The following is a 25,972-nucleotide window of genomic DNA, read 5'->3' as shown; positions in this document are numbered from 1 at the left end:
TGGTTCAACCTGTGTTGTACGACCATTTCATTGTCACCCAATCTATGCAAAGTCTACGCGAGTCACGACACCAATTCGAGCACCATCCGTACGCATTGTACGCTGTGGATGTCAAGTTCCAACCATCCCTTCGTCCGACTGGCCGCTTTGCCAAGCAAAAGCACTACTACAGTGGGAAGCACGGCATGTACGGCTACAAGATCGAGGCCACAGTGTCACCGAACGGTCGTTGCGTGGCAATGTCGGAATCGCACCCTGGTTCCGTGCACGATTTTACGATCATGCATTCGCGTCAAGAAGTGCACAAGGCGATGCTGATGAAGAACCAGCAAGACATGTTGTTGCCTGACCATGGTGAGCTCTCCGCGCAGTATCGAGAGCAATGGGCGTGCCTCGTTGACATGGGGTACATTGGTATTGCCAACACTCTGCGTGGGATCCATCCCAAGCGCTGCCTAGTGAACGGTGTGTTGGATGCTAGTGACGTTGAGCGCAATCGCTTGATCTCTTCCGATCGGGTGATCGTCGAGAATTATTTTGGGCGGGTGTGTGCGTTGTGGAAGGCCTCATACGCGACGTTCACGTGGTCGGAGAAGAACTATTGTGCTATTCAACGAACGACGTTTGCCCTATCGAACTTTCACCTGTCGTTGATACCCCTACGTCTTGAAGACGAAACCTTTTATGGAATGGTCTTGGCGCGTTACGAAAGGATGGCAAATGAAAAGAAGCGTAAGCGTGCTGAGACGCAGCGCCGCTATCGTTTGAACCGACAAGAGAGGGCTGCATTGGATCATATTGTTTTTATCTTTGTTAAATTGTGTAATACGTAGCTACTGGTTTAAAGATCTATTGTCGTGCTGAAGTACAACACGTTTGCTCGCGGAAGGGAACTTCGCCTTGATGCCTGGAATAACTCTCGTCATGACATAGTTGCGGTACACATCAGCGTCCACATTCACCAAACTTGGGACAAGTGTCCCCGCAGGGCGATTGCGGGAGTTACGGGCAGCTGGTGCGAACTCCAGGAAGAGCCAGATGCCAAGCTTGCCGTCAAAGCACATGCCACGCGCCTCGTCGTATCGCGGGCGAGCTACAGCCGCCAAGAACATGACCTTGGGCACAAAACGCTTACTCGACCAAACCCGTTGCTCAGGTTATTCACCAGCGGTAAGGTAGATCTTGCGAATGTTCTTGTCCGCATTGAACCAATTTTCGTCGAGGTGAACTACGTCCCACATGTCGTCCAAGACCACAGTTTCGGAAAGACCGGCTTTGCCGGCGCCGCTTGCAGCGGAACGCGAGCCGTGAGGACCGGAGGGACGAACGTGCGAGTGGCAAAACGCAAGCCTCTCAGCCCGGTTTTCGTCGGTGAGCAGAGGTTTGATTCGTGTTGAGCGGCGTTGAATCGTTCCAGCCTTCAACGCTCGATGCAGTGAAGGGAGCGGAATGCCCGTGGCCTTGGACATGTCACGCATCGTGCCACGAAGCGATAGAGGCAACTCACGAACAGTGCTGGCGACAACTTCAGGTGTGTACACTGTCGGTCGACCAACACGGCCAGCCTTCAATGACGGTAAGAGAGCGTTTTGGTGAAAGGTCTTCCAGATGCGGGAGATGGTAGAACGGTGGACCTTGAATTCAGAGGTGGTTGATGCGATTGCTCCGCGAGTGAGCTTGTCCAACGTTGACCGTTGATGGAGATGACGGATTACGTCCATCTTCTTGGCATGCGAGAGCTTTCGAGAGCCCTCTGCCGGTGCATTGGCGTGCCATGGATGTCGAGGTGTTCAGGTCCCGGAAATTTTAATAATGGTTATTCGAATTTTGAATTTGTTTTCGGAGACCCGATGTCGAAGTGAAAATTGGGCGCCAAAATTTGCTCTTCGCGCTTTGCAGTCAATAGAGCTTTCCTTTGATTTTTAATTCCCTATTGAACTCGATATGATTCATCGAATTTGGACAAGAATTGCATTTTTGGGGGCACCTTGAAGTCAAATGTCGCTACTAATATGGAACAGAGGAAGTATTGATTAATATCATTTACTAGTATTAAAACTAAGTACTACAATAAATAAATTATTACCAGTACTACTATACGAGTACAGTACGTACTGTACAAACTACTACTTCGAAGTACTAACAGTACCGGTAGTACAGTAGTACCTGGTACTGTATATATGTACTATTAATAGTACTGTACTACGTAGTACAAGTGTATGTAGAGGTAGTTACATCATGCGTTCGAGGTGGTCGAACGGAATCAACTTGCCCTCGATGTCGCGGTCAGGCATTTCCAGCGTCAATGCAGCGGGGGATGTCAATTAAGACGCGTTATAACGTTATTCACGTGCTCGTCAACTTCATCAAATGAAAGGCTAATAAGGGGTGACGATGGCTTCGAGGCTGAGGCGGTACTTGAACGCATCCTGTCCATGCCAAACCAAGTGCGAGTTGTGCCGCGCGACAAATGCATTGCGCAGGGAGGTTCCAGCGTGAATCTTGAGCGCAATGCCTTGAGCTATAACCCCCGATGGCACAAACGGAGCACGGGGCTTGGCCCACTCGCGCTACTACTTCGGCGTGGAACTCGCGGTGCCACGACGGGGACGACGAGTTGTGGAAGTCGCCGTACATGTAAAAAAGCAAGTGACACCCAACGACAAAGCATCCTCGCTGAGCTGAGTTAGAATGTCGACAGGGGTTTCGGACTTGTGGGAATAAGCCAACTTCACCGGGGAAGGCAACGGGGAGCTCATATGTGGTTAGTGGAGGAAGTGTGTCGAATGGCAAATGAGGTGGTGTGGACGCATATTGAGCAACCGAGGGTGCAAGGAACAAACGGTTGGTGCGGTATCGGCAATGAACGTCGAGCTCACCATCTGTATCCAAGTTGATTTCCAATGTGTGTGGAGAAATCGCATGATTTGTGCCGGCACGTACTACTACACCTTTTGAGACGCAGTGCTCCTAATTGACAATTTCAACTTTCGCAACTCAACGACTTATGGACCTGCGTAGCCCCCTATTCCTAGTTGTTCCTCCGCATGAGAAACAATGGTATGACGCAGTTGACGAGAGTTCAACAAGTCTTTACACTTTGGTTCGCCTTGAAGCCTTGACAAGCAATGGAGGCATCCCGTTCCAGCTTGTTAACAGCTCGCATGTCTGGGTGTAGCATGTTTGATTAACTACGGTTGTTGTTTAGCACTCTGACATTGTATTTTCACATGTCGCCTTTCACGATGATGAAACGTCTCCAGAGTGGTAAGTATCGATAGGGGTAGCTTTTGGTAGTATTTCGTGGTGGTGAAAGCAAGAGCCCCGTTAATCTGTAAGCGACCTCACTCTTTGTCGTACTTGCTGCTGTGGCTTGGCAGGTCAAAGCTTAATACACACAGGACAAGACAGGTGATGTGAAAAACGTCTGGTACTACAGTATATTAGCGTTTGTGCGTCAAGGGGAAGCAATTTTATCGACTACTACGAGAGCCTCGTGAGGGGAGACATAAGTTAAGGCTGTATCAGTTCGTCACCGCAGCATGAGGTCATCTACACACATAAAAAGTAATGTCCATGACTATTATTTGCAATACAAGATTGGTACTTCGTATACCTGCTCCAACCATGCCGAGAATCGTCCCTCTCAGCGCTCGGTGTCGACATAACCGCTCGAGCACTTGCTTTGCCGCGGTTTTCTGGGAAAGCGTGCCAGTGTTGTACAACTTGACAACCGACGGCACGGTGTCCGCCATGTTTCCTACGGCTTCGGTGGACGCGACGGCGAGAAGAATGTTGCACGCGGCGGTCTTTTGGCTATCGTTGCCTGTTTCCATGATGGCCACGCACGGGCCTAGCACCCCCGCTTGGGCTAACGGCACTTGAAATTCTGAATGGGGCGCTAATTTGCTGAGTGCGCTGATGGATTGCTGGCGCACAAACTACGAGGCAAAAAACACGTGCGATCAATCCTACAGTTAGGTGGTTTCATAGGAAATGGATGCACAGTAGAAAGCGACGTACCTTTTGCCCGCGGACCACGTAGTTGAGCAACGTACGAATACCTCGCTCTTTGACCAAGATGGTTCGGTTTTCAGGCACTTCCATGAGCCAGTTTAGCGCCGCGGAGCTGGTTTCTACCACCCCCCCCGAGTCAATCTCAAAGTGGATAGATACAACCAACGTTGTTAAGACGCACCCCGTTGGGCCTGGGTGCCGTTTTGAAGCAAGCTCAAAAACGCTTCGACACCGCCTTCAATGCCGATCTCGCGTTGGTTTTCTTCTGTGGCGCTCAGGCATCGCAGCACCAGCGCCGACTTGTCCCGAACCCCTTCCACGGTGGACTGACTAGTCATTTGGGCCACACACACACGGATACCGTTTTCCTTGACAATCGACGGCTGGTATTCCTTGTTGAGTGCAATCGCCCCCAGTGCCGCCCCCGCTTCGTACTATTGACGATGTAAATCAACACTGCTTTTCACGACTAGTATACATATAAATATATACCTGCTGCGACGACAGACCATGTTCGAGCAACTGCACGAGCATTTTCACGAGTTCTTGGAACCACTCGTTTTTTTCAAATACCTTGATGCTACCCCCTGAAAACAAATTTCGCACGAGCCCCGACGTATGCTCTTTCGTCGACCCTTCCCCTTCCTATGTATGTGTGTATAATCATTCAAGAGGATTCGAGATCCTCACTGGTGACATAAACAGTTGAAATACAATCTCGCACGAATCGTACCTTGAGAAGCATCGTAAAGAGAGGCATTTTGTGCCTTGATTCAATCAACGTGATGATCTTTCGCCGGTAAACGCAACTCGTGCGCGCAATGATTTTCAGCAGCAGTAGTGCTAATTCTGTGTTGGGCACTACAGGTCATACACAACATCAACTAATTCGAATGTTGTTGTGCCTTTACTGGTTTGGACAAGTAGGTGCGCATATATCAATACCAGCAACTTTGTTGGTCCCGAGAGACCGCACCAAGACGGGAAGGATTCCCTTGGCCACCATTTTGTCTGCAAATGGAGCCAACATAGCCAGCCCCACGAGCCGCTTCATGACTTTAGTGCACGTGGGTCGAGGTGTGAGCGAGTTTTTGAGCAGCCGGATCAATTCTTTGATCCCGGACAACCCCATGTCCAACGGCACGCGGGGCTTGGCGTTCAACGTCCGGATCTTGTCGGCCAGTTCGTCGCACCCGACATCCAGGAACGCTTCGTCCGTAAAGTCCAAGCACTCGGAGTCGCCGACAATCTCCCGCCACTCCCCCGTCAAGTTGTCCTGTTTGATTTTCAATCGGGGGACTCGAACAAGAAAGTGAGGGGCGGAGGATATTGGACGTACGTAGCGCTTCAAGTCTTCCTCCATGACACACAGGACGATGTGCGTCATCGTTTGTGTGGCCAGCGCCTGGCAAAACTCGTACTGGTTGCTGTCCAAGAGGCCGTCGCTGTTGACTTGGTTCATATACGCGCGAGTGAGAAACACCACGACCACATTCGAGTTGAGCACGCCGTGGTCAATCATTTTACTCGACGCGACGCTCTTGTCTGCGTCAAACCACACGAGCAGCCCTCTAACAATGGTGTTTGTCAGAAGGATATGGCGTCTATTCGACACATACTTGGCCACCAGAGACTTGTGGATGGCCGACACGCGATCGCGCATCGGACGGCCCAAGCTGTCTTTGCCCGTCGCGTACGCCAAGTACACTTGATACTCCAATGGCGTCACGTTGTTGGTGTCGCCCTGACGAACTTGCTGCAGAATTGCGTCCACCGTCCGACGACGTTCTGACGCCTCCTCGGTCTGTTGCTGTAGCGCCCCTGGCTGCAGATTGATCTTGGACAACTTTCGGCTCAAGTCGTGCGACGACAACTCCTGCCGATACTTAGGCTTGGCGCTAGCCGCCGCCCCCATCTCGAGATTGTTCGATGGCCCAACAAATGGCTATATTTAGAGGAGGCATTAGTTGTTGTAAGCTTGCTTAAGAGTCTCACTCTAGTTTTGGACATTTTTTGCTCCCAGTGTGGTGTTGCTCTCTACGACGAAGTACCAGAAGGAAGCATATGCACATATTTTGGAGGTTTGAATCAGAACCCCTGAATCCACTCAATGTGCACAAGGAAAAGTGTAAATGATGCATGTAGTGTGGTGAACACTCCAACATACGTTTCAAGGTGCAGCAGTAGGGCTAACTAATGGTTGGGAAGATGATAATTCTGTGGTCGCCTGGGCTGCTGGTTCAGGGAGTGGTGAAGATGAGGTAGTGGTTGGTTGCGCTGGAGGGGTGGCAGCCGATGGAACGGCGGCTCCTACAGCAATGGGGTCCGGCGATACCTCCTTGTTGTCCGTGGCGAGGGAGGCGCGGAGGCTAGCGAGGACATCTTCACTCGTTTGTTGTTTCTCGACAGAGTGTCCGATGGACGTCCTTCGAATCTTTCGGCTGCCCGTAGACCGCGCAGGCGACGCTGCACTTATGGCTGGCGAATCCACGGGGGGGCTCGCTAACGTTATGCCAAGCTGTTTTTCCTTAAACGATTTGAAGAATAACGCAATCTTCTTGACGTGAATGGCGTTGGTGACACCGAGGGTCTGCACAATCGACGATACTTCGTCGATGCCGAGCTCGCCCATGAGCTGCCCGTCGATGCCGTTGTCGACAATCTTCGCCCCGTACGGCTCGTACGCAGCCCCAAACCCGATCACGATCGTAGCGATCTCTTGGGCAGAGTAGTTGGTGATCGTGTCAATGGTCGCTTCTGCCGTTGTGGACCCGCTTGGCTTGGATAGCGTGCCTGCCCCCATAGCGACTTATCTTTACACTCGACAATTGAAGCCAACCCTAATTATAGCCCAAATAAATGACAACGTGTCACATGGTGTACTTGCTAACATGTCGGCTACTGTGCTGTACTTGTATTCCTCGTTGCTGACATACTGCATCGCGACTCAATCGTTTCGTTTCATCAGCTAACGTCTACCGGTATAACAATGACTACAAATTCTCCCACGTTGTTCCCAGTAAAGAATACCACACTGTCCGAAGCTTGGTTGATTGCACAAACTCGGGTCAAGTATTAACATCGGTCAACTGCACAATATCATTCTAAGCCAACAATATTCTTGTGTTTTCTTGGAATCCAACGATTTTACTTGAGTTTCCTGGATGGCCACTTTGTTCGCGCCTTGGTGGGGCTTCGCAGCACTGGTAATTTGCTCGCTCGGGACGATGTTTGTTGCGGTAATTTGGACGGAAGTTGTTTAATCGATCGAAGTTGTTTGGTGGGCGACGAGTTGTAGTACAATCCAGTGGAGGTGGTTGGGGGGGCTACAACCACGTTGCTAACGTAGTTGCTGTACGTGGCTTTGGGAAGAAGACTGGGCAGTTTCGCGTTGCCGAGCACAGCCTTGACGTCTTGCGGCGGTGGTCGATCTTGGTTGGAGAATACGCGTTCCAGCGACCCGTTGTGCTTGTCGATAGCTTTCTGCAGATGCGTGACAGACGTCACGAGCCGATCCAGCTGCAGGTCGTGGGCTCTCATGCGTTTCGACAGCTCGACATTGACCGAGTTGGCAATGAGAGTCGCCAATTGCGATATTTGCGCCACGTCCGTGGTGAAAATGGGCAGCAGAGAAGACGATGGATGGAGTGCGCTGGCGGGGGAGTTGAGGCGAGGGGGTCGCATCGGAGGGGAGGCGGTAGCCTTGGTGTTTTTGGGCGGTAGATGGCGCGGTCGTGGTTGTTTGCGCGCGACCGCTGTTATTACTTGTCGCAGATGGGTTCGGCCTAGATATACCCGCCAGAACCGTTGCACTCGACGGGCGGCTTGATCGTGTGCGAAGGACGCATGTCGTTTGTCAGTGGCTTTGGCTTTCGAGGGGAAGGCAGGAATCATCCCCGTTGATTCTGTCAATGGTGGTGGTCGTTGGCTTGTTGCTGGTGCTGCTGCAGTTTTTTGCTTCTGGCGTCCGAGAGCGATCGCCGCGCGCAGTCGCGCTCGGCCTCGATACACGTGCCAGAATCTCTGCAGACGCGTCGCCGCCTTGTGATGCTGTCTCCAACTCGACGTGATGATGGCTTTGGTTGGTCTCATTTTCTGCTGCGAAATCGTGCCGAGTACATAAACCAATCGTTGTTTGCATCGATAGACGTGCCAGAACCGCTGGAGGGTTCGGGCCGCTTGATTTGTGCGATTCCTTTTCACTGGGGAATGCTGCTGCTTTACCGCGTCGATTGATTTGGTAGTTTTCTTGACGCGGCGCTGTCGGACGACAACAAGCAGCCGTTGTTTGCACCTATAGACATGCCAAAACCGTTGCAGGCGCCGTGCCGACGCCTCTCGTCCACGAATTCGTGGCGTCGTGGAAGGCACGTGCTGCTGCCTTCGGCGCCGGGCAACATACCTCCGTCCGTGCGCTTGAATGCGACGGGCGGCGTGTTGCGGAGTTAGCGGCCGTGGTTTCGATGCTAGGGCCGCTTTCACTCGACGGGAAGACGTGGCGGCGGCCACCTGTTGACGTTTCCTCCGATTCGTCACATATGCTCGACCGCATTTTTGAATGCGCGTGGCGGCAACGTCCCTTTGTTTGTGTTGCCGTCGGCGACTGGTTTGGGAGCGGTACCATCGTTGAATGTGCTCGACGGGTTGAACTTCGTGTTGTTGGTGGGCAAATGGTGGTGGCGTCGACTTGGCCAATTGCTTTTGAATCTGATTCTGAATCGTTTGCTGGATGACCTTGGTTTGCACTTCGTGGGCGCGCTCCCGCTCCACGCGGGCCGCCGCCGCCCGCTCTGACCGGCGCCTCGCTTCCAGTTCCATTTGCATTTGCGTTTCCGCCTACAGCGTACACATGTACGTAATGGTCATCCCATCTCCAACAAAACTACTCTCAAATACCCCCCCAACCCTTCACCAACTATCATCATGAAGACTCCCCAAGTGATACGCTTCGTACCTCGCGACGTGCGGCTTGGGCGGCGTCGGCGTTGGCTTTGGCTCTCTTCAACGCTTGTTTGAGCTGCACGACGGACCCAATGCTCTTCGTTCCTGTCTTGGCCGCGTTCTCCTTGGACTGCTTCGTGGTTGTTGCTTCTGTCGTGTTGTCGTGGTAATGGCCTTGCAGATCGAAATACCCCGAGTCGGTGATGTAGTAGCCGTCAGCATCGTAATACCCTGCGGGCGTTGTCGTCGGGTCCAGAATCTTGGGGAAGTAGAGCCCGTCGGGGCTGTAGTACCCGCCGTCCGCCATGACGTAGTTGCCACGGTCGTCGTAATATCCCGACTCCCCCTCAGGCAGTAGTTGTTCTTTCAAGTCCGCAGGTTCTTGCATAGACTCTAAAGAAGCTCGTGGTTCCGTGGCTTCGACGGCACTTGGGTGGAGGGCTCTCGAGCCGCTGTGGGAGAGGTTTATGGACTTGCCTTTGTGCCTCCAATGCGGATCATCATCATCACTTTCGTTGTCGTCAAGTGGTGTCGTGTTATCCAGTGCAGGATATGCCTTGGAAGGAGCTGCTTTCGTTGGAGACTTGCTGGCGGCATTGCCTAGATGTGATGTGATGGTCCAGCTATCTTCTTGCATATCAACGTAGTTGGCAGGAAACAGTCCTTCGTGATGGGACGAGTCCGACGCGATGTACCCCCGACACCATCCGTCGTCCAAGGTCTCCAGGACAACCACCACGTCTCCCATCCGAAGCGGTAATTCGTCAGGCTCTACAAATGTTCTAGCACCGTCATGGTAGTAGAAACGACATGAGTACTCACCGCGAGGAAGGTAATCAAACGAAGCCATGGCCCGTCGCGCAATCGGTGTCTTAACGGTCACCACAGGTCGATAAGGCGGTAAATGCGACGGAGGGAGTGCGCTGATTGTCGACGGTGGTGACGGCGTGACATTGCGGACGTAGTTGGATGGAAACAGACCCATATGCTTGATTGAGTCGGACTCGACAAACCCTCGACACCACCCGTCGTCTTGCTCCTTGATGACGCACACGACATCCCCTTCATGGAGTTCCAGCTCATCTTCTTCATCAGGGGTGTAGTTGTACAACGCCGTGGCCTTCCTCAGTGGAAGGAGTGCCGCCGACGACATCGTGGTCCATGGGTGGGGGTTTCAGATTGACACACTACAATGTGTAACCGGCGTCCGGATACGTCAAAACAAAATAATTCTTTTTTTATAGAATGACGCCATGCAAACTTGGTGTTTGTATACGCGTTGGCTGAAAAAAGATTTCTAAGAACTGAACGCGACTGAAGGTGACACACACTCGCCCAAAGTTGACGAGGCGGCAGGAGCTCACCAGATCCGGACGACAGGCACCATGGGATGCAACAACTCCAAGGAAGGCGAGGTCCAGAATCCGCGCATGCACCCCATCCGTGCGTCGGGGCTCGACCACATGCCCGACGACCTCGCGTCAGACCTGGTCCAGCACACCGTTGTCAAGGACATCGCCGACACATTCGACTTTCACGAAGTCATCGGACAAGGATCGTTCGGAAGCGTCATGAAAGCGACCAACAAGAAGACCAACAAGCCATGGGCGGTCAAGGTCGTGGAACTCAACAACGAGCTCGACAAGGTAAACACTCACAATATTTCAGCACGCTGGGCATCCCTCATATGCAGCATTGCCCTCGTCGTAGAAAGCGTTGCTGAATGAGATCGGCATCGTGAAGCGTCTGCAACATCCCAACATTGTTCGCGTGATTGCATCGTACGAAGACTCGAAGCGCATGTACATGGTAATGCAGTTGTTGCCGGGCGCGGAACTGTTTACGCACTTGCACGTGCGGGGCCGCCATTTCACCGAGGTCGAGGTCCGCAAGTTGATTCTCTGTCTTCTTCGCGCCATCTCGTACCTCCATTCCAACCAAATCACGGTATGCATGCTCCTCCTCCTCCTCCATCGCATCTCATCTCACCCGTCTAACAACATGGTGGTCCATATTTTAAGCATCGCGATTTAAAGCTGGAAAACCTACTGCTCGAAAACGAAACCCAACCCACGTCGTTGAAACTCATCGATTTTGGCCTGAGCAAGTTTGTCAAGAAAGGCGAACGCATGCAGCAATCCCTCGGCACGATCGGTACACCTACCTACCTGCCCCTCCTCCATCTTTCTATCTCATGTATCATTTGATAAATCAATATATAGCCATGTCTGTCGTCTACTGCATGTAAATTCACTTGTTGCAACTTGATGGCTGTAGACTATGTGGCCCCAGAAGTCCTCGACGGCGACTACAACGAAGTACGTGGGGTCGCTCGCTCGCTGCATTCACACCATCCATCATCCATCAATCTGTCTATATTGTGCTTTGATTGTATGGACAAAAAACGTCAGTACACACTAATTTTAGTCACACACTAATTCGATGTGGAATGGCCCGAGTGCGAGAATCTGATTGGCCACGGTGGATTTGCGTTTTGAGTTTTGATTGGTCGATCGATTTTCTGTCAATTTGGTTGGAGAGAGGATTTGGATTGGCGACTGGATTCGCGTTCTGGGTTTTCATTGGTCGATCGATTGTCTGCCGATTTGCGTTCTGAGTTTTGATTGGTCGATCGATTGTCTGCCGATTATTGTGTTCTGGGTTTTAATTGGTCAATCGATTGTCGTTTTGGTTGGAGAGCGTATATATGATTGGCCACTGGATGCGCGTTCTGGGTTTTGATTGGTCGATCAAATCGACAACATATAACTTGATGCATACTGAAATGGAGTAGAAATGCGATCTGTGGAGCGTGGGTGTGATCTGCTACGAACTGGTCACGAGGGTCTCTCCGTTCCACGGGGACACGAACGACGACACGATGAACAAGATCTTTGACGGCCTCAAGCCATCCTTTTTTCACGGCGACGTATGGCAGACCGTTTCGCCCGACTGCATCAACTTTATCAAGTCGCTGATCCAGGAAGACCCGGCGGGTATCGACATCCTCGCCCTCGTCCTCGTCAAGTCAGAATCGTTTGTTGTAGAGCGGCTGTCGGCAGAACAGGCGCTCAATCACCGGTGGATCCGGACGTCGGCGGCCGGCGTCATCGACGACAACAAGCGTCACTTGTTTATGAAGATGGTCGCGTTTGGCAAGAACTGCAACCAGCTCAAGAGCACGGCCATGCTCAGCGTCGCCATGGGTGTGAGCGAGGAGCACATCAAGCCCGAGATCGTGTCGGAAGTGTTTCACAGCATGGACAAGGACAAGGATGGCACGCTCAACGCGGACGAGTTTTGCGCAGCGTTGGAGGAGTATGGCATCGGACACGAAGAAGCGCTCAGTGTGTTTGCACGCATGGACCAGGTATATATATATGTATACGTGCAGAGTAGATATATTGCGCTTTGAAACTCGATTGAATATTTTGTCTTTCTTTTACTCCAAATTTGGTTGACTTTTGTGCTGATTTTGCGCCAAATCTATCGATTGATTCTTGGCACTGACTTTTGTATGTAAAACTCGTCCGATGTCACACTAATTTCAGTCATACACTCATTCGATGTTGCATTGGTCGAAGAATAGATTTGATTGGCTACTTGATTCGTGTTGTGGATTTTGATTGGTCGAATATCGATTGTCTGCCGACTTGGTGATTCTGCTCATTCGATTCAACACCTCACTACTGCAATTTGGATATTTGGTGTATGTACGCCCAACCCATCGATCGATCGATGATGGTTTGTCCTGAATTTTGTATATACACAACATCCGACGCCGTGGATACTCATTTCACACTATTTGATGGTGTCTGGATTTCGATTGGCCACTGGAATTCGTGTTTTGGGCTTGTTGGATTGGTCGACCGATATTGCATGTTCGATTAAAAATATTGATAGTATTTTTATTTAACATATTTCATTTAATTAAAAATAATAAAAATAGTTGTGTGCCGATATATGGGTACCCCCATTCCAAATTCGAATCGACTTGACAAGGATAGATATATATATTTGACCACCACACTATTGTTTGTCATACACCAACAACCATTCCCTGTGGATTTGAATCCTCCATTGTATTGAATTTTGCTATTGAATTTTGTTCACACACGATTTGGTTTGTCATATACCCATCATTCTAGGTGGAGTGAATGGATTCGCTATCTAGTATTCTCCTGGTTGTGTCGAGAATACTTCGTTTGGCCCCTACACACTACTAGTACTACTAGTACTACTACTACGACTAACCCGACATATATGCCAGAGCAAGCGCGGGAAGATCAACTACATTGAGTTTGTGGCGGCAGTGTTGGACGAGTTTGGGGACGATACGATGAAGGAGGCGTTTGCGATTCTGGACGCGGAAAAAACGGGTCGAATCTCGGTCGTGGGGCTTCAGAGCGTGTTCAAGAACGCCAAAGAATCGGATCTCAAGGCGATGGTCGCCAGTGCCGACGTCAAGGGCAACGGATCGGTGGACTTTGAAGAGTTTAAACTCATGTTTACCGACATTGCCGCCCCGCCAATCCACTCAGGGACGACCAACTTTGCGGCGCAGTCGAGCCAAGCCGCGCTGCTCGGCGCGGGGGACAGCGGCGTCCATGACGCGGAGGTGTCTGGCCGTACATTGTGATCCCATTCATGAGGGGTTGGACCATTTCGGAGGAGGGGGATGCGGCGATATCGCCATTCCTGCTGCTGCTGCTGCTGTTAGCTGCCATCTTGTAGACAGATTTGAACAACTATATAAGCCACGGGTAATTTAACAAGTCGATGAAACAACGTAACCATTAAGAACTATATTTACCATTCGTGGACAATCGATAACATTATTGTCGACATGCATGCAGTAGAAATCGTAACCGGAGGTCCTGCAAAATATGATATAAAACTAAATTTCAGGGGTATCGTTGAGAATATTCACCAATTATCCTGCAACCCTCATTCTTTTTAACCAACCACACTGCTTGGATCGATTGGGTGATATATTTCACAATAACGTTAACTAACGTTAACGATACATCAACGTGGCTTGCATTCGAGGTCTCGTGTGTTGGTCGTACACTTGGGTGCGTACAGTTAGTTAGTTTGATGCGTGTTGGTCGTACAACCATCCCGTGGAGACCAACTAAATGGATGGTTGGTGTATTGTCATTTTACCAGATACAAAACGCTAACATAAATGTGGTACACGTGCCCGAGGACGGCGGATTGTTCAATGGATCCCTTGCTTTAGTATCTCGTGCGGCGATTGCCAATAGCGTAAATATCTTACTGTAGTACAGTACCCCGACGTTTGCAGGTACGAGATATGTGTATGTAGCCATGGTGCCTGTCGTTATGGCGCACCTTCGCCGCCTTTCTCTTCACCCACCATACACAGCACTCCTTCAAGTGCGTCTCGGCGGCATTGACGCGCCCACAACCGTCTGCGCACGTTCGACGTCAGGAGGCGCTGGTCGGCCCATGGTCCGTCCGCCGACACCGCATACACCCATCCGTCGGGGTCGCCGACGGCCACTTTGAATTCCCATGGACCAACCTCCTTGTACCCCGCGGGCGTGGCCTCCACCGCGTCTACAAACGAGACGCCGCCAACGTGGGAGCGATGGTCACTCGACCACGGCAACGGGTCACTTGACTTGAGGTGCGAGTGGTGCCATCCGCCCGTGACCCCGCGGCGTTGATGTTCCCATATCTGCATCACGACCAAGTCCGTCGCGTCTAGTTCGGACAGCAACGCCACACCTACGTACAGAAGCGGCTGCACCTACTTATCCCACGGCCGACTGTTAGAAACGTTAGCGTAGTGGATGGACGCAAAGGCGTACGTACTCGCTGGCTGGTATAGACTTTGGGCGTTTCAATGGGATACGCTTGAATGGTCATGTCGGTCAGAGTAGTCGCGCCTTGCCATGCCGATATGTCGAACGCCAGCGTGCCGAGGAGGTCGTCGGACTTGGCCATGTCGTAGTCTTTCACTTCGATCTGAAGATGCTGGTGCGTCTGGATCTCGTCCTCTGTGAGCACAAACTCGAATTGCTCACGCCGCCAACTCGGATTCAATGACTTAACCACCACCGTACTGCAGATACGATGGGCTCCAAACGAGAACTTCAAGTACGGGTCACTTGCGCCGCCGGCGAGGATCGAGTCCCCCACGGGGAGATCAGTCGCCTTGTCCAGCACGATGCGAAGGTGGTGACGACGGCTCTCTGGCTGAGTGGATGCTGGTCGTGGCGGCGACAGGAACGAGCATGTAGGTGGGTGGAATAGCTGGCGCATGTTGGTTGCTTGGTCACGTTGAAATAGGAAGATTTTGCACCTCTCCAGCGTATGGTCAAATTATCTTCCACCTCTTGTAACCACTTGAATATTGTAAAGATATATTGAATATATTGAAATACATATATATTGAGCGGAGTATTATTTCGAGGTGGAGAGTCACACTATTTGGGATTGCTGTGATCATTATTCCCATTCTATCCAATCAGAATCATCACACATTTCTTTTTAACCAATGTACATTACTCTTCGTGTATTGTCAAATCAGTTCTATTTTGGAGTTTTCAATGAATTTCGCAATCGTATTCCAGGATGACCTAGCCAATCAAACTGCACTTACGAAATATTTCAACCAATCATCGATAGCAGCGTTGGTACATATTCATAAACTATTCAGTGTCGGAACCACAACACTTGACAAGAGCGGAGCAAGAGACATCATGATTGTGTCGACTCTACCTTTTTTGAACAAATTTGCACCTGAGCTTTCATATACTGTACTCTGATTCAAACCCTATCCATATCCTTGAGTTGTACTTCTCCGAAGTACTACACCTTTTAGAAAAAAGGTGTAGTATGTAGTAGAAGTTGTACAGTCAAGCAACATACGTCAGCTTACTGGTATACTGTCAGTATAGTACGCAGTACAGCATACAGAATTGCAGTGGTTTCCATCTTAGTACATCATGCTGTATCTTGACATCAGTCCAAATCGCCCGATAGCTGGCACTTTACACATCCACTAAGCGTACAGTGGCAATCACCGCATTGCTAGCCCCAAGCAAAGCCACTTTCCATCCGCTGCCGCCACATGGACCAGCCTGCATCTACCTTGCATACCAAACCGTTGGCCGCGATTGTCTTGAGTGGGCTGGCGTTGGTGGTCATAGGCATGGCCTTGTACTGGCACCGGCGTCGCGTCCTCGACTTCTTGTCCAGTTGCCGTCAATATGCACGACACGCCACCAAGCCAACGATGAAATACCGCGCGTTCTTGGACGACAGGTATCTAATACAGTCAAGCGAGGTTGGCGTAACATGAGTAACAAACACTACATTAGCCACGTCGTGGATGAATGGCTGTGCTGGGTATGCTACCACAAGAACCAGCACCAGAACTCAACCTGTGCCATGTGTCGATACGAGTTTGGTGCGTGTGTACGTGGCAGCAGCATGTGGGGCCACTAACCGTGGCGTTAGATCCAGCGAGCTACTCGGCCAACCTGTCGCCCACCGCGCTCCACCGTCGTTCGCAGGAGTCGACCATCAGCGCTTCGCAGCAGCGCATTCGAAATCGCCACCTCTGGAAACGTGCGCCTGTATCGCCAAACTCGAGTGCATGCATGATGGTGCACTGGGTACAACCTATCATGAATGTGGTTGCCCGTTTATATAGTGGGGACATGTGTAGGTACATACGCCTGTCCTGGACATATCAAACCTCCTGCAAGGCAAGTTACCGGACGGTGCAGCGCTCTCAATCGTCTTGGATGGACCGTACAATGAAGCCACCAGTGCCTTGATGGACACGCCAGCCCAGGATTCTCCTGTGGCATATCTTCGCGTCGTTCAACACGACACGTCCACGTGGGTTCGCGCTGGTAAGTTGACCTCGTTTCGACGTTCAAAAGATATTTTTATTTCCTATGATTTGATTTGATTTACATAAATACTAGTACTTCGAAGGACTAGGATATTATTATATATATATCAATAATAGCGCTATTTTTTTATTTTTTACTTCGTATCCCAGGAGTATACTATGGTGTGTGTATGTAACATATATGCAAAATATCGTATCATTCTTTTTCAAAAACAATATATCGTTATAATCCGCTTTGTATACTGTTTTTCAAAATAAGATTCTACACGTCTTTTCATTACTTGTAGACACTGTGCGCTGGCCATCGTCCATCTACACCGATGCAGACGTGTCTTGGGATATCATTCAGGTAGTAGTAGTTATCCGTTTTCACTTTATATCTCCTTCCTCGAATATATCGCTCCTCGAAAGTATCCCTTCCCGACTCCTCCCGCGCTTAAATTTTTTTATACAAATACGTGCAGCTATTCGTTTCGTTTACTACTAGTATGTCCTGACCATACGATCCGATGTAGGCGGTCGCGACGGAACCGTTCTCGGCCAAATTGTCGTGGTTCCACCAACTTTTGCACGCGGGGAGCCGCGATCACGCGACGGGGTACTCGCTCGTGAGTGTGCACCGCGATGAGGTGGTGGACAGCTCCATGAAGCAGCTGCTGGCGATCCCGCCGTCGTCGATGCGCCAACGGCTCAAAGTCGAGTTCCACAACGAACCGGGCGTGGATGCTGGCGGCGGCGTCCTCCGCGAGTGGTTTGGGCTGGTCAGTCGTTGCCTGTTTTCCCAGTGGTTTCAGCCCACACACACGCCCGACGTCGCGTACTGGTTCAAGGCTGGAACTAGTATTCCTAGGGACCAATCGCCCGAGGTATAGTCCTACTACTAGTAGTACTAGTACTAGTAGTCGGACGAACCAAACGTGGTTTTTGGTAGATGTTTGTGTTTGCAGGTCGCGTGGTCGCCAAGGCCATCCAGGAAGGCCAGTGCTTGTCGGTACATTTGGCCATTCCGTTATGGAAACATGTGCTGGGGATGCCCATGACGTGGCACGATCTCGTGCATGTTGACGCCGACCTGCATCAAAGTATCGCGTGGATGTTGACCCACGACAACCCGCTCGAGGACTTGGCTCTGGACTTTACCATGGTAAACAAACTTGGAATTTATATATTTTGTAGCTCGCGGCAAGGGTGCAGCGAATTGGGGAAATTGAAGGAAATGCACAATATTGATTTGGGCGCAATTGAATCACGTCGATCAAACCGATCCCACATCGCTTCCATTGGTCAATCTATAAATGCGTGTCGTTGATTTGCTATATTCTTTTTTCTGTTTACTTGAGCTCCTTCTGCGGAATTGGGAAAGCTAATGAAATGTCGCGATGAGATTTGTGAACCGGTTTACAAGTCGCGCAGGATTGGGACATCTGTGGCGATTTCATAATACATACTATGATATATATATATATATTGCCAATCCAGAGTATTGAGATGGCCTTATGAAAAACACACATTGTCGTGTTGTAGTACATCCCGTCGGTGGCTGCTCCATGTCTTTATTGTGGCGATGTTGTAATTGTCCTATCAGCCATAAATTGGATTTGTGTGTTGATTCGCCAAATCCATCGATCGATGACATGTTTTATATTAATAATTCTTTTATATTAATAATTATGAATCAATTATATTAAAATAATTATGAATCAATCCTTGTGTATTTAAATATATACCATGTTTTCTAAAAAACGTTAATCCAGGTAACAACATGCATGTAAAACTTGACCAGTTTCACACAACTGTATCCGTCACGCATTACTTCAATGTTAAATGGTTGATGCGAGAATTGTTTGATTGGCTACTTGAATCGTGTTCTGGGTTTTGATTGGTCGTATATCGATTGTCTTGCTGCTCATTCGATTGAGCAAGTACCCCAATCCTCGACTTGACAAAATACTATCGTGATACTCGTGTAGCACGGGGTTCCATTGATGGCCGGGGGCGCGGACGTGGCCGTAACCGACGCCAACAAGTTCGAATACGTGGACAAGTTGGTTGGGTACTTGTTGTTCGAGGCGGTGCATACGTCGTTGGAGGCGTTCTTGCAAGGGTTTTACGATGTCTTGTCGCCGCCCGTGTTGCACGCATTTGATGCGTTCGAAATGGATTTGGTGTTGTGTGGTATGTACGACCTATTGGACGTTCGCGACATGCACGATGTCGCAGAAACAACACAAAAAGAGTGTATAAGTAAGTGTATTGGTTGCAGGACACGACGACATCAACGCCACCGACTGGCACGTACACACGACGGTCGAGTACCTCAAGGCGACCCCGGCGTCGTCTCTTCCGATCCTGCGACGACCAAAGCGCGACCACCACCACCAGCAGCAGGACGTAATCGACTGGTTCTGGCGCATCGTACACTCGTTTTCCCAAGTACAAAAGGCCAAACTGTTGCAGTTTGTCACGGGCTCGTCCCGACCACCCATTGAAGGGTTTCGGGTACGTGACGTTGTGATTACTATACTGCCATTGAATGCGCCATTTGTTTAAATATACAAATGTAAAACATGCAAAAACAATAGATTGATTTGGTTTCTTTTTATATATTATTATTATTTTATTATTACGTACTACACTATTATTCGGATTGTAGGCTCTTACCAGCAGCAACGGCCAAGTGTGTCCCTTCACCATCGCGCTGTCGGCGGCCACGAGCAAGTTTCCAGTTGCGATGACGTGCTTCAATCGGTACGAATTATGCATGCTCCATAGGGTTCAATCCAGTCCTGTTGTTGGGATTTGTATGTCACCATCGATATAGGTGCAATACTATGTGCTGTGGGTTTTTTCCATTGAATATCGTTATGAAAACGACAGATGATTTTTGCCTTTCTTTTTCAAGGATATTGCATTTATATATATATATATATCGGTGCAATGTGACATATATTGGTGCAATATGACATTCCCAACCATGTAGTATACGCGCGATACATATATATATATATATATATTTATACATTCCGTTAGGATTTACTTGCCCCTGTACAAATCCCAAGCAGAAATGCAAGAGTATTTGACCATGGTACGTATGCCTACATCGTTGTCACACATTATTATATACACACATGCACCAACCACGTCACATATGCCATTGTTGGTAGGTTACAGAAATGGATGTGACGGGGTTCACGATGCCATGACTGTGCTTCCGTCAAATCTATTCAATAACGACCGGCACAATCTGCCATAGATACACTAGATGCCCCCTTCTTTGCGTTAACCTTAGTATTTATCTTATTTGACCAATTTGTGCGTGGACTCTGGCTTTTTTGCCGCCGGTGGGGCCAACAACTGCGCTAAGTCGTCCTGCTTTGGTTTATTTACAAATGGCTGCATTTGCCAAGACGCAATGTATACCACGGCGGTGTCGTGGTCGTAACACTCGACGATGTCCACGGCGATCAGTGCCTTGGCCATGAGCTCTTGCTGGTACATCTCGACCAGTTGCTGCAAGTACAGGTCTATAAGGCACATTGTGTTATGGGGTATTTGGAGACGGTCGAACGTGCCGTAATGCAGACGCGACAGTGTCGGATCGATTTCGTAGTCTTGGCTGGAGGACGACACGTCGAGAAAGCACAAGGCGCGCATGTTGACGATGATGTCGCCCTAATGATGTGGCAATTGGACTAGTGCACACATACTGTTGACGTACGAGTTGGTCGAGGATGTCACTTAGGTGTTGCCAACACTGATGGGCTTCTCTCTCCAGCTAGGACGGACGCATCGGATCATCGGCATACAATTGTATCGAGGAACGGTACCTTGTGGCGAAGCGTGACATGCAACGCATTGGCATCGGCGAGCCCTGCCCACGACTCCCCATCTGCATGCGATAGCTTCTGGTTGGCGTTAGCTATCTGCGTGAGTCGACTGGTTCCTTGGGCCACACACTTTTCCCACTCCTTCACCAGATCGCTAAACGCGGTCAATGGCGTCTCTCGCTGAAGTCCTGCCATGAGACGACGGCCGAAAAGCGTTGCGTCAGAGTACTTTAGTAAGTACTACATCGTTGTAGTAATACTAGACGTTTCACAGGGGGTTTTCTGAGCCTTCGCCTTCGAAGTACTATTTCGCTTAACAGCTTAAGCTTAGGCTATATCCATTGGTCTTCGAGTTCCTTTGGTCACACATTTCCCGTTACTTCGTCAGTTCGCTAAACGCAGTTTGTGGCGTATTTGCCTGTCCCGACTGTGAGTCATGTAGTAATACTAGCCGTTTCAAGCGGATACGATTGGCCAGCCCTCCTGAGCTGGTCCTCATAACGTTACTAGTATCGGTAGGAGCGACCCCAACATTGGTTCCCACTGCTTCTGAAAGCCAAGCATGGGCACGGGCGTACGTCTAACGTTATCTTACATGTTAGAATGCTCACAGTCCGTAAGTACAATTTGTGATCAACTGGGCGTGGATTGGCTACAATCTAGCCAATCCAAAACGATGAAATCAAATTTCGAATAAAAATAGATCAAATTATTTGAACTCCGACGGGCTAGCATACAAAAACAAAGTGTATACAATAAACGGGTAGATCGGAATAAAATATTGTGCCTGGTTCACCACGACATGTTTTGGTTGGTGGTGGGGTTGGGCTCGCACGACGCACGAGTACTGGTCAACCATTCCTTGATCGTATCTGAAAATGGCGGAAGATAAGAAGTCCCTGAAGAAGAAGTCCAAGGAGGTGCATGAACTCATCGCTCCTGAAGCGACCACCCCAGTGCTGGACACGTCCAAATGGCCACTCCTTCTCAAGAACTACTCGAGCTTGAACATCCGCACGGGCCACTACACGCCCATTGCCAGCGGGTCCACCCCTCTCAAGCGCAACTTGAACGACTACGTGCGCTATGGTGTGATCAACTTGGACAAGCCTGCGAACCCGTCGTCCCATGAAGTCGTGGCGTGGATTCGTCGCATCCTCCGCGTGGAAAAAACCGGCCATAGCGGCACCTTAGATCCCAAGGTCACGGGGTGTTTGATCGTGTGTGTGGACCGCGCGACTCGGTTGGTCAAGTCCCAGCAAGGCGCCGGGAAGGAGTACGTGGCCATCGTCCGTCTTCACAGCGCCATCGAAAGCCAAGCAGTGTTGGCGCGCGGCATCGAAACGCTAACCGGCGCGTTGTTCCAGCGCCCGCCGCTGATTTCCGCGGTGAAGCGCCAACTGCGCATCCGCACCATCTACTCGTCCAAGCTCATCGAGTACGACCAAGACCGTCACCTGGGTGTGTTCCACGTCAGCTGCGAAGCCGGCACGTACATCCGAACCCTGTGTGTGCACTTGGGGTTGGTGCTCGGTGTGGGCGGCCACATGCAAGAGCTCCGACGCGTGCGGTCAGGCGTGCTCGGCGAGGCCGACACGATGGTCACCATGCACGACGTGTTGGACGCGCAATATGCGTTCGACACGTACAAGGACGAGACGTACTTGCGCCGCATCGTGCGGCCGTTGGAAGTGCTGCTCACGACTTACAAGCGTATCGTGGTCAAGGACAGCGCCGTCAATGCCGTGTGCTACGGCGCCAAGTTTATGGTCCCCGGTCTGCTTCGGTTTGCTGACGACATTGACATCAACGAAGAGGTCGTGCTCATGACAACCAAGGGCGAAGCGATCGCGATCGGGATTGCCCAGATGACCACCGCCGTCATGGCAACATGCGACCACGGCGTCGTAGCCAAGATCAAGCGCGTCATCATGGAGCGCGATACGTACCCCCGACGCTGGGGATTGGGTCCCATGGCCCAAAAGGTTAAGGGGCTCGTGAAAGACGGCAAGATTGGCAAGTTTGGCAAAGTGAACGCGAGCACCCCCGCCGACGTTTCCAAGGTGTACAAGGAGGCCAAGGAGGATAAGGAAGTGGTGGTGCCGCCGTTGGTGCAAGAAGTCAAGGAGGATGAAGTGGTCAAGAAGGAAAAAAAGGAGAAGAAGAAGAAGGCCAAGCGCGACGCCGAAGAAGTTCAAGTTCAAGAGGCCGCGGACGCCGACGAACCGGAAAAGAAGAAGTCGAAAAAGAAGAAGAAGAAGGCGGACGGCAACGACAGCGACTAGACAAACGTGTTGTTGCTCCGACGAGTTATCGAGACGAGGCTAGGACTATAAATGTGATATATATAACAAGACAACACACAATACTAACACTACAGTGCTGCTTGCTGCTTTCTTTACCTAACGTTATGGAATGGTGTGTGGGGTGCTTTGGGGGTCGTCATCATGAATGCACACTGTACGAAACAGGGTTGTTATCAAGAGTAGTCCTGCTGCCTCCAAGGGAAATAATATCGTGACGCAGGTCCTCCTTTTGCGGGAGCTACAGTGAAACGCGGTAGAACTCGGCCACTGTCAAAAATATAATATAACGTGACCGATCAGTGATCCGCCAACTGACCAGTGATCCGCCAAAAACTTTTATCCAATAACATGGTTTCTCGAATTGTATTGGACAAAACAAAACCTCTTACAATATTGACCTCGTGAGAAATTATGGAGGCAAAACTTATACAATTTAAGAGGTTTCCGATTTGAATTGACAACGAAATGCCGCCACGAACATCGTACACGAAGGACACGTTGCGTGTGGCCGTGCATGCAGTGTTAGCTCAAGAACACACTATTGCCTCAGCGTCTCGTGCTCACGACATTCCCTTGCGCACACTCCGTGAACACGTGACCAATGCACGTAACGGCAACTCACAACGGTGTCGATGGGACCACCACCAGTCTTGCCACGGCCGTTCGAACTCGACTTGGTGGCCTGGATACTTGCCATGGAGCGTGATGGGCATCCAGTTGGATGTCGAGAATAACTGATAAGGCCACCGAAATGGTCGCCGTGGTCCAAGACATGCAATCCCCAAAACTGACGACCGGATGGTATACAAGATTCCTCATGCGACACCCTCAAATCAAGATCGCAAAGACTCAAGTGTTCAGTAAGACCCGAAACGGTGTCGATAAAGATACGGTCGTCGAATTCTTTCACGATCTCGTACACTCCATGTCAATGGTGAACATGGACCCAAGCCGAATTTTCAACATGGACGAAACAAGCTTCTCGCCCTCGAAGACAGCAAGGAAGGTTGTGGTCCACCGTACGACAAAGGTTGTTTACGCCGAGGAGTCATCTGCTGCTTCACACGTCACGATTGTCGCATGTGTGGCTGCTGATGGGGCCAAGATATCGCCGCTCTTTGTGCTGCCTGGAGACCGTGTATCTACCGATACAGAGAACCGAGGATGAACTCGCCCACAGTTGTACTTCAGAAATATAATTCAACTTGAGGTTCAATTGTGATTCAACATTAAGCCAATCACAGCTCTACCGCTCGACAGACCTTATTGGAGTAAATCTTGCAATCAAATGGGCTATTCAAAATAATCTTAGCGTTACTATGGATGAGCAATAGCTTTACAAAAAAATGTATTATAGTTGGTGCAAAACCATAGCCGCACTTACAATATGTGCACTAATAGTCGATTGTGGCACCCCTTTTCAAGATGACTTGAGCCATGCGAGTTGGCATGCTGTCCACGAGGGTCCTGAAATACGCGAGAGTGATGCGGTTCCACTCAAACTGAATTTTGCACTTCAAATCTTCGACATTGTCGAACTGGCGTCCATTTGCGTAAATGGCGCGAGCCAAACACCCCAGACATTTTCGATTGGGTTCAAATCGGGGCTCAGAGCAAGCCAACCCATCATAAAAACATCTGCAGCTTGTAGAAACGCCATGGTATGTCTTGAAACGTGTATGGACGCGTTGTTCTGTTGGAACACGACGGATTTACCGACGTTCATTTCTCGGACGGTCGCTAGAAATGGCAACATGTAAGTCGCCAATGTCTCACAGTACTTGATGGAGTTTTGTTTGCCTTGTAGGAAGGCCAGTTCACTCTTTCCATAGTTGGAAAACGCCCCCACACCATTACACTTTGGCCACCACCGACGCTCTTGGAGTACATTTCTTGGGGGACTCGACATTCATTCGAGTAGCTTTGAAAGCCATCGAGACCATCTAAGTTCAACTTTTTTTCGTCCCAAAAGATCGTTACGAGCCACCTATCATGTTTATTAAGGTACTTAGGTGCGAAATTGGATTGTGCTTTTTTGTGGGCGGGAGTGAGCCGCGGACATTACTTTCTTTTCCGATACTTTGCAAACTTGGAGCTGCGAAGGATACGAATGATTGTAGTGTGGCTTGGTTGTGGATCTAACGTGGCAGCAATCTTCCGCGAGGGTTGTGAATTGCAAGTCGCAATATTCGCCGGATGTCGCGCCGCTTAAAACGTAGGCGACGCCCTGGCCGTTTCGTTGTTTTGGGTTGAAGTTGCTGCTTCCAAATGTTGCTTATGGCCTTTTCGCTCCTTTGCAAGGCATGGACAATCCACCGGTTGGACTTTCCAAGTGACTTGTACGCTTGGGCCTGGTCCACCTCTTGTGGGGTCAGTTTGGTTCCCCTGGGCATGGGTTGTTAGCGAATGGGTGGTTGAAACATATGTATGTCATTGGGTGTTCGTCAGCGTCATTTTAACCTATTTTACGGCTAAAACAGAGCATTATTACATGAAATATGGTGGAAAAACGCAAGTGCGGCTATAGTTTTGCACCAAGTAAAATACACGTTTTATTGTCGATTCGTTACGAATTTCCAGACCTCGTCGAATCGCATCACGCCGCCGAATCGAATCACGAATCGACGCTATTGGCTAATCTAATTTTGCGTGGATTTACAGTCAACGTTAGCAACCAACGACCCAAAAAATTCTCTATAAACTTAACAAAGTATGTAACCACAGAGGTATACGACCTTCGACAATTTATTGAATGCAAAATTATACATTTTAATGGGTAGTGTTTATCAAGAGGTCCAACTAATCACTATCACTGCCACCATCGTCGCTTTCGCTCCCCGCCGAGGACTCCTCGTCGGACTCCAGCCGATCAATTTGTTGTAAATGCTCGTGAAGCATATGCAGTGAACCTTCTGCGACTTTCACACAACCCTGGATAGCATGAGGCGTCAACTTTGCAAACGCAGCAACTAATCGAGTTTTCACCT

The 25,972-nt window shown here is 49.9% G+C and overlaps 11 protein-coding genes across 14 annotated transcripts in view; 4 read left to right on the top strand and 7 right to left on the bottom strand.

Moving 5' to 3' along the window:
- Positions 1-833, top strand: part of H257_09560 (hypothetical protein) — a gene marked incomplete at both ends in the record, with an annotated part of 1,097 nt that extends 264 nt beyond the window's left edge. Inside the window, one exon of the mRNA XM_009835804.1 lies at positions 53-833. Within this exon, the coding sequence (XP_009834106.1) occupies positions 53-833 (781 nt within the window). The remainder of the gene's footprint in view (positions 1-52) is intronic.
- On the bottom strand, positions 834-1,721 carry H257_09559 (hypothetical protein; the record flags this gene model as incomplete). Its single annotated transcript, XM_009835803.1, has 2 exons — positions 834-1,093; positions 1,166-1,721. 2 exons carry the CDS (start codon positions 1,719-1,721, stop codon positions 834-836), a joined length of 816 nt encoding a protein of 271 aa, XP_009834105.1.
- A 657-nt stretch (positions 1,722-2,378) lies between these two features.
- H257_09558 (hypothetical protein) lies at positions 2,379-2,759 on the bottom strand (the record flags this gene model as incomplete). The annotated part of the gene is made up of 2 exons (XM_009835802.1): positions 2,379-2,521; positions 2,636-2,759. The coding sequence occupies 2 exons, from the start codon at positions 2,757-2,759 to the stop codon at positions 2,379-2,381; spliced, it is 267 nt and encodes an 88-aa protein (XP_009834104.1).
- A 653-nt stretch (positions 2,760-3,412) lies between these two features.
- H257_09557 lies at positions 3,413-5,953 on the bottom strand. 2 transcript variants are annotated; one of them, XM_009835801.1, is made up of 10 exons: positions 5,637-5,953; positions 5,357-5,588; positions 4,963-5,293; positions 4,751-4,878; positions 4,510-4,662; positions 4,379-4,451; positions 4,199-4,330; positions 4,024-4,136; positions 3,617-3,941; positions 3,413-3,552 (listed from the first exon to the last, which is right to left on the bottom strand). In XM_009835801.1, exons 1-10 carry the CDS (start codon positions 5,930-5,932, stop codon positions 3,533-3,535), a joined length of 1,803 nt encoding a protein of 600 aa, XP_009834103.1. In that variant the 5' UTR covers positions 5,933-5,953; the 3' UTR covers positions 3,413-3,532. The 2 variants fall into 2 exon arrangements, with proteins under 2 accessions (XP_009834103.1, XP_009834102.1); XM_009835800.1 differs by having other exon boundaries at positions 4,199-4,451.
- A 185-nt stretch (positions 5,954-6,138) lies between these two features.
- On the bottom strand, positions 6,139-6,843 carry H257_09556 (hypothetical protein). Its single transcript, XM_009835799.1, has one exon. It carries the CDS (start codon positions 6,818-6,820, stop codon positions 6,188-6,190), a length of 633 nt encoding a protein of 210 aa, XP_009834101.1. The 5' UTR covers positions 6,821-6,843; the 3' UTR covers positions 6,139-6,187.
- A 221-nt stretch (positions 6,844-7,064) lies between these two features.
- H257_09555 (hypothetical protein) lies at positions 7,065-10,136 on the bottom strand. The gene is made up of 3 exons (XM_009835798.1): positions 9,781-10,136; positions 8,972-9,729; positions 7,065-8,853 (listed from the first exon to the last, which is right to left on the bottom strand). Exons 1-3 carry the CDS (start codon positions 10,109-10,111, stop codon positions 7,165-7,167), a joined length of 2,778 nt encoding a protein of 925 aa, XP_009834100.1. The 5' UTR covers positions 10,112-10,136; the 3' UTR covers positions 7,065-7,164.
- Positions 10,137-10,292: 156 nt separating this feature from the next.
- H257_09554 (CAMK/CDPK protein kinase) lies at positions 10,293-13,760 on the top strand. Of its 3 annotated transcripts, XM_009835797.1 has the most exons (7): positions 10,293-10,604; positions 10,669-10,905; positions 10,980-11,112; positions 11,236-11,276; positions 11,753-11,954; positions 12,006-12,328; positions 13,229-13,760. In XM_009835797.1, the coding sequence occupies exons 1-7, from the start codon at positions 10,344-10,346 to the stop codon at positions 13,595-13,597; spliced, it is 1,566 nt and encodes a 521-aa protein (XP_009834099.1). In that variant the 5' UTR covers positions 10,293-10,343; the 3' UTR covers positions 13,598-13,760. The 3 variants fall into 3 exon arrangements, with proteins under 3 accessions (XP_009834099.1, XP_009834097.1, XP_009834098.1); XM_009835795.1 differs by having other exon boundaries at positions 11,753-12,328; XM_009835796.1 differs by lacking the exon at positions 13,229-13,760 and having other exon boundaries at positions 12,006-12,435.
- A 311-nt stretch (positions 13,761-14,071) lies between these two features.
- H257_09553 (hypothetical protein) lies at positions 14,072-15,265 on the bottom strand. Its single transcript, XM_009835794.1, has 2 exons — positions 14,800-15,265; positions 14,072-14,734 (listed from the first exon to the last, which is right to left on the bottom strand). The coding sequence occupies exons 1-2, from the start codon at positions 15,247-15,249 to the stop codon at positions 14,303-14,305; spliced, it is 882 nt and encodes a 293-aa protein (XP_009834096.1). The 5' UTR covers positions 15,250-15,265; the 3' UTR covers positions 14,072-14,302.
- Positions 15,266-16,060: 795 nt separating this feature from the next.
- H257_09552 (hypothetical protein) lies at positions 16,061-20,055 on the top strand (the record flags this gene model as incomplete). The annotated part of the gene is made up of 12 exons (XM_009835793.1): positions 16,061-16,254; positions 16,311-16,399; positions 16,450-16,607; positions 16,661-16,850; positions 17,140-17,201; positions 17,368-17,718; positions 17,784-17,996; positions 18,823-19,027; positions 19,116-19,351; positions 19,506-19,600; positions 19,883-19,937; positions 20,017-20,055. The coding sequence occupies 12 exons, from the start codon at positions 16,061-16,063 to the stop codon at positions 20,053-20,055; spliced, it is 1,887 nt and encodes a 628-aa protein (XP_009834095.1).
- H257_09551 (hypothetical protein) lies at positions 20,028-20,903 on the bottom strand. Its single transcript, XM_009835792.1, has 4 exons — positions 20,680-20,903; positions 20,571-20,627; positions 20,425-20,524; positions 20,028-20,376 (listed from the first exon to the last, which is right to left on the bottom strand). The coding sequence occupies exons 1-4, from the start codon at positions 20,872-20,874 to the stop codon at positions 20,150-20,152; spliced, it is 579 nt and encodes a 192-aa protein (XP_009834094.1). The 5' UTR covers positions 20,875-20,903; the 3' UTR covers positions 20,028-20,149.
- Positions 20,904-21,500: 597 nt separating this feature from the next.
- H257_09550 (tRNA pseudouridine(55) synthase) lies at positions 21,501-23,059 on the top strand. Its single transcript, XM_009835791.1, has one exon. The coding sequence runs from the start codon at positions 21,558-21,560 to the stop codon at positions 22,962-22,964; it is 1,407 nt and encodes a 468-aa protein (XP_009834093.1). The 5' UTR covers positions 21,501-21,557; the 3' UTR covers positions 22,965-23,059.
- Positions 23,060-25,972: the final 2,913 nt, after the last annotated feature.

Source organism: Aphanomyces astaci, assembly GCF_000520075.1.
Source record: "Aphanomyces astaci strain APO3 unplaced genomic scaffold supercont1.23, whole genome shotgun sequence".
Taxonomy (NCBI): Eukaryota; Oomycota; class Saprolegniomycetes; order Saprolegniales; family Verrucalvaceae; genus Aphanomyces; species Aphanomyces astaci.
This window is presented reverse-complemented; position numbering and strand designations above follow the sequence as displayed.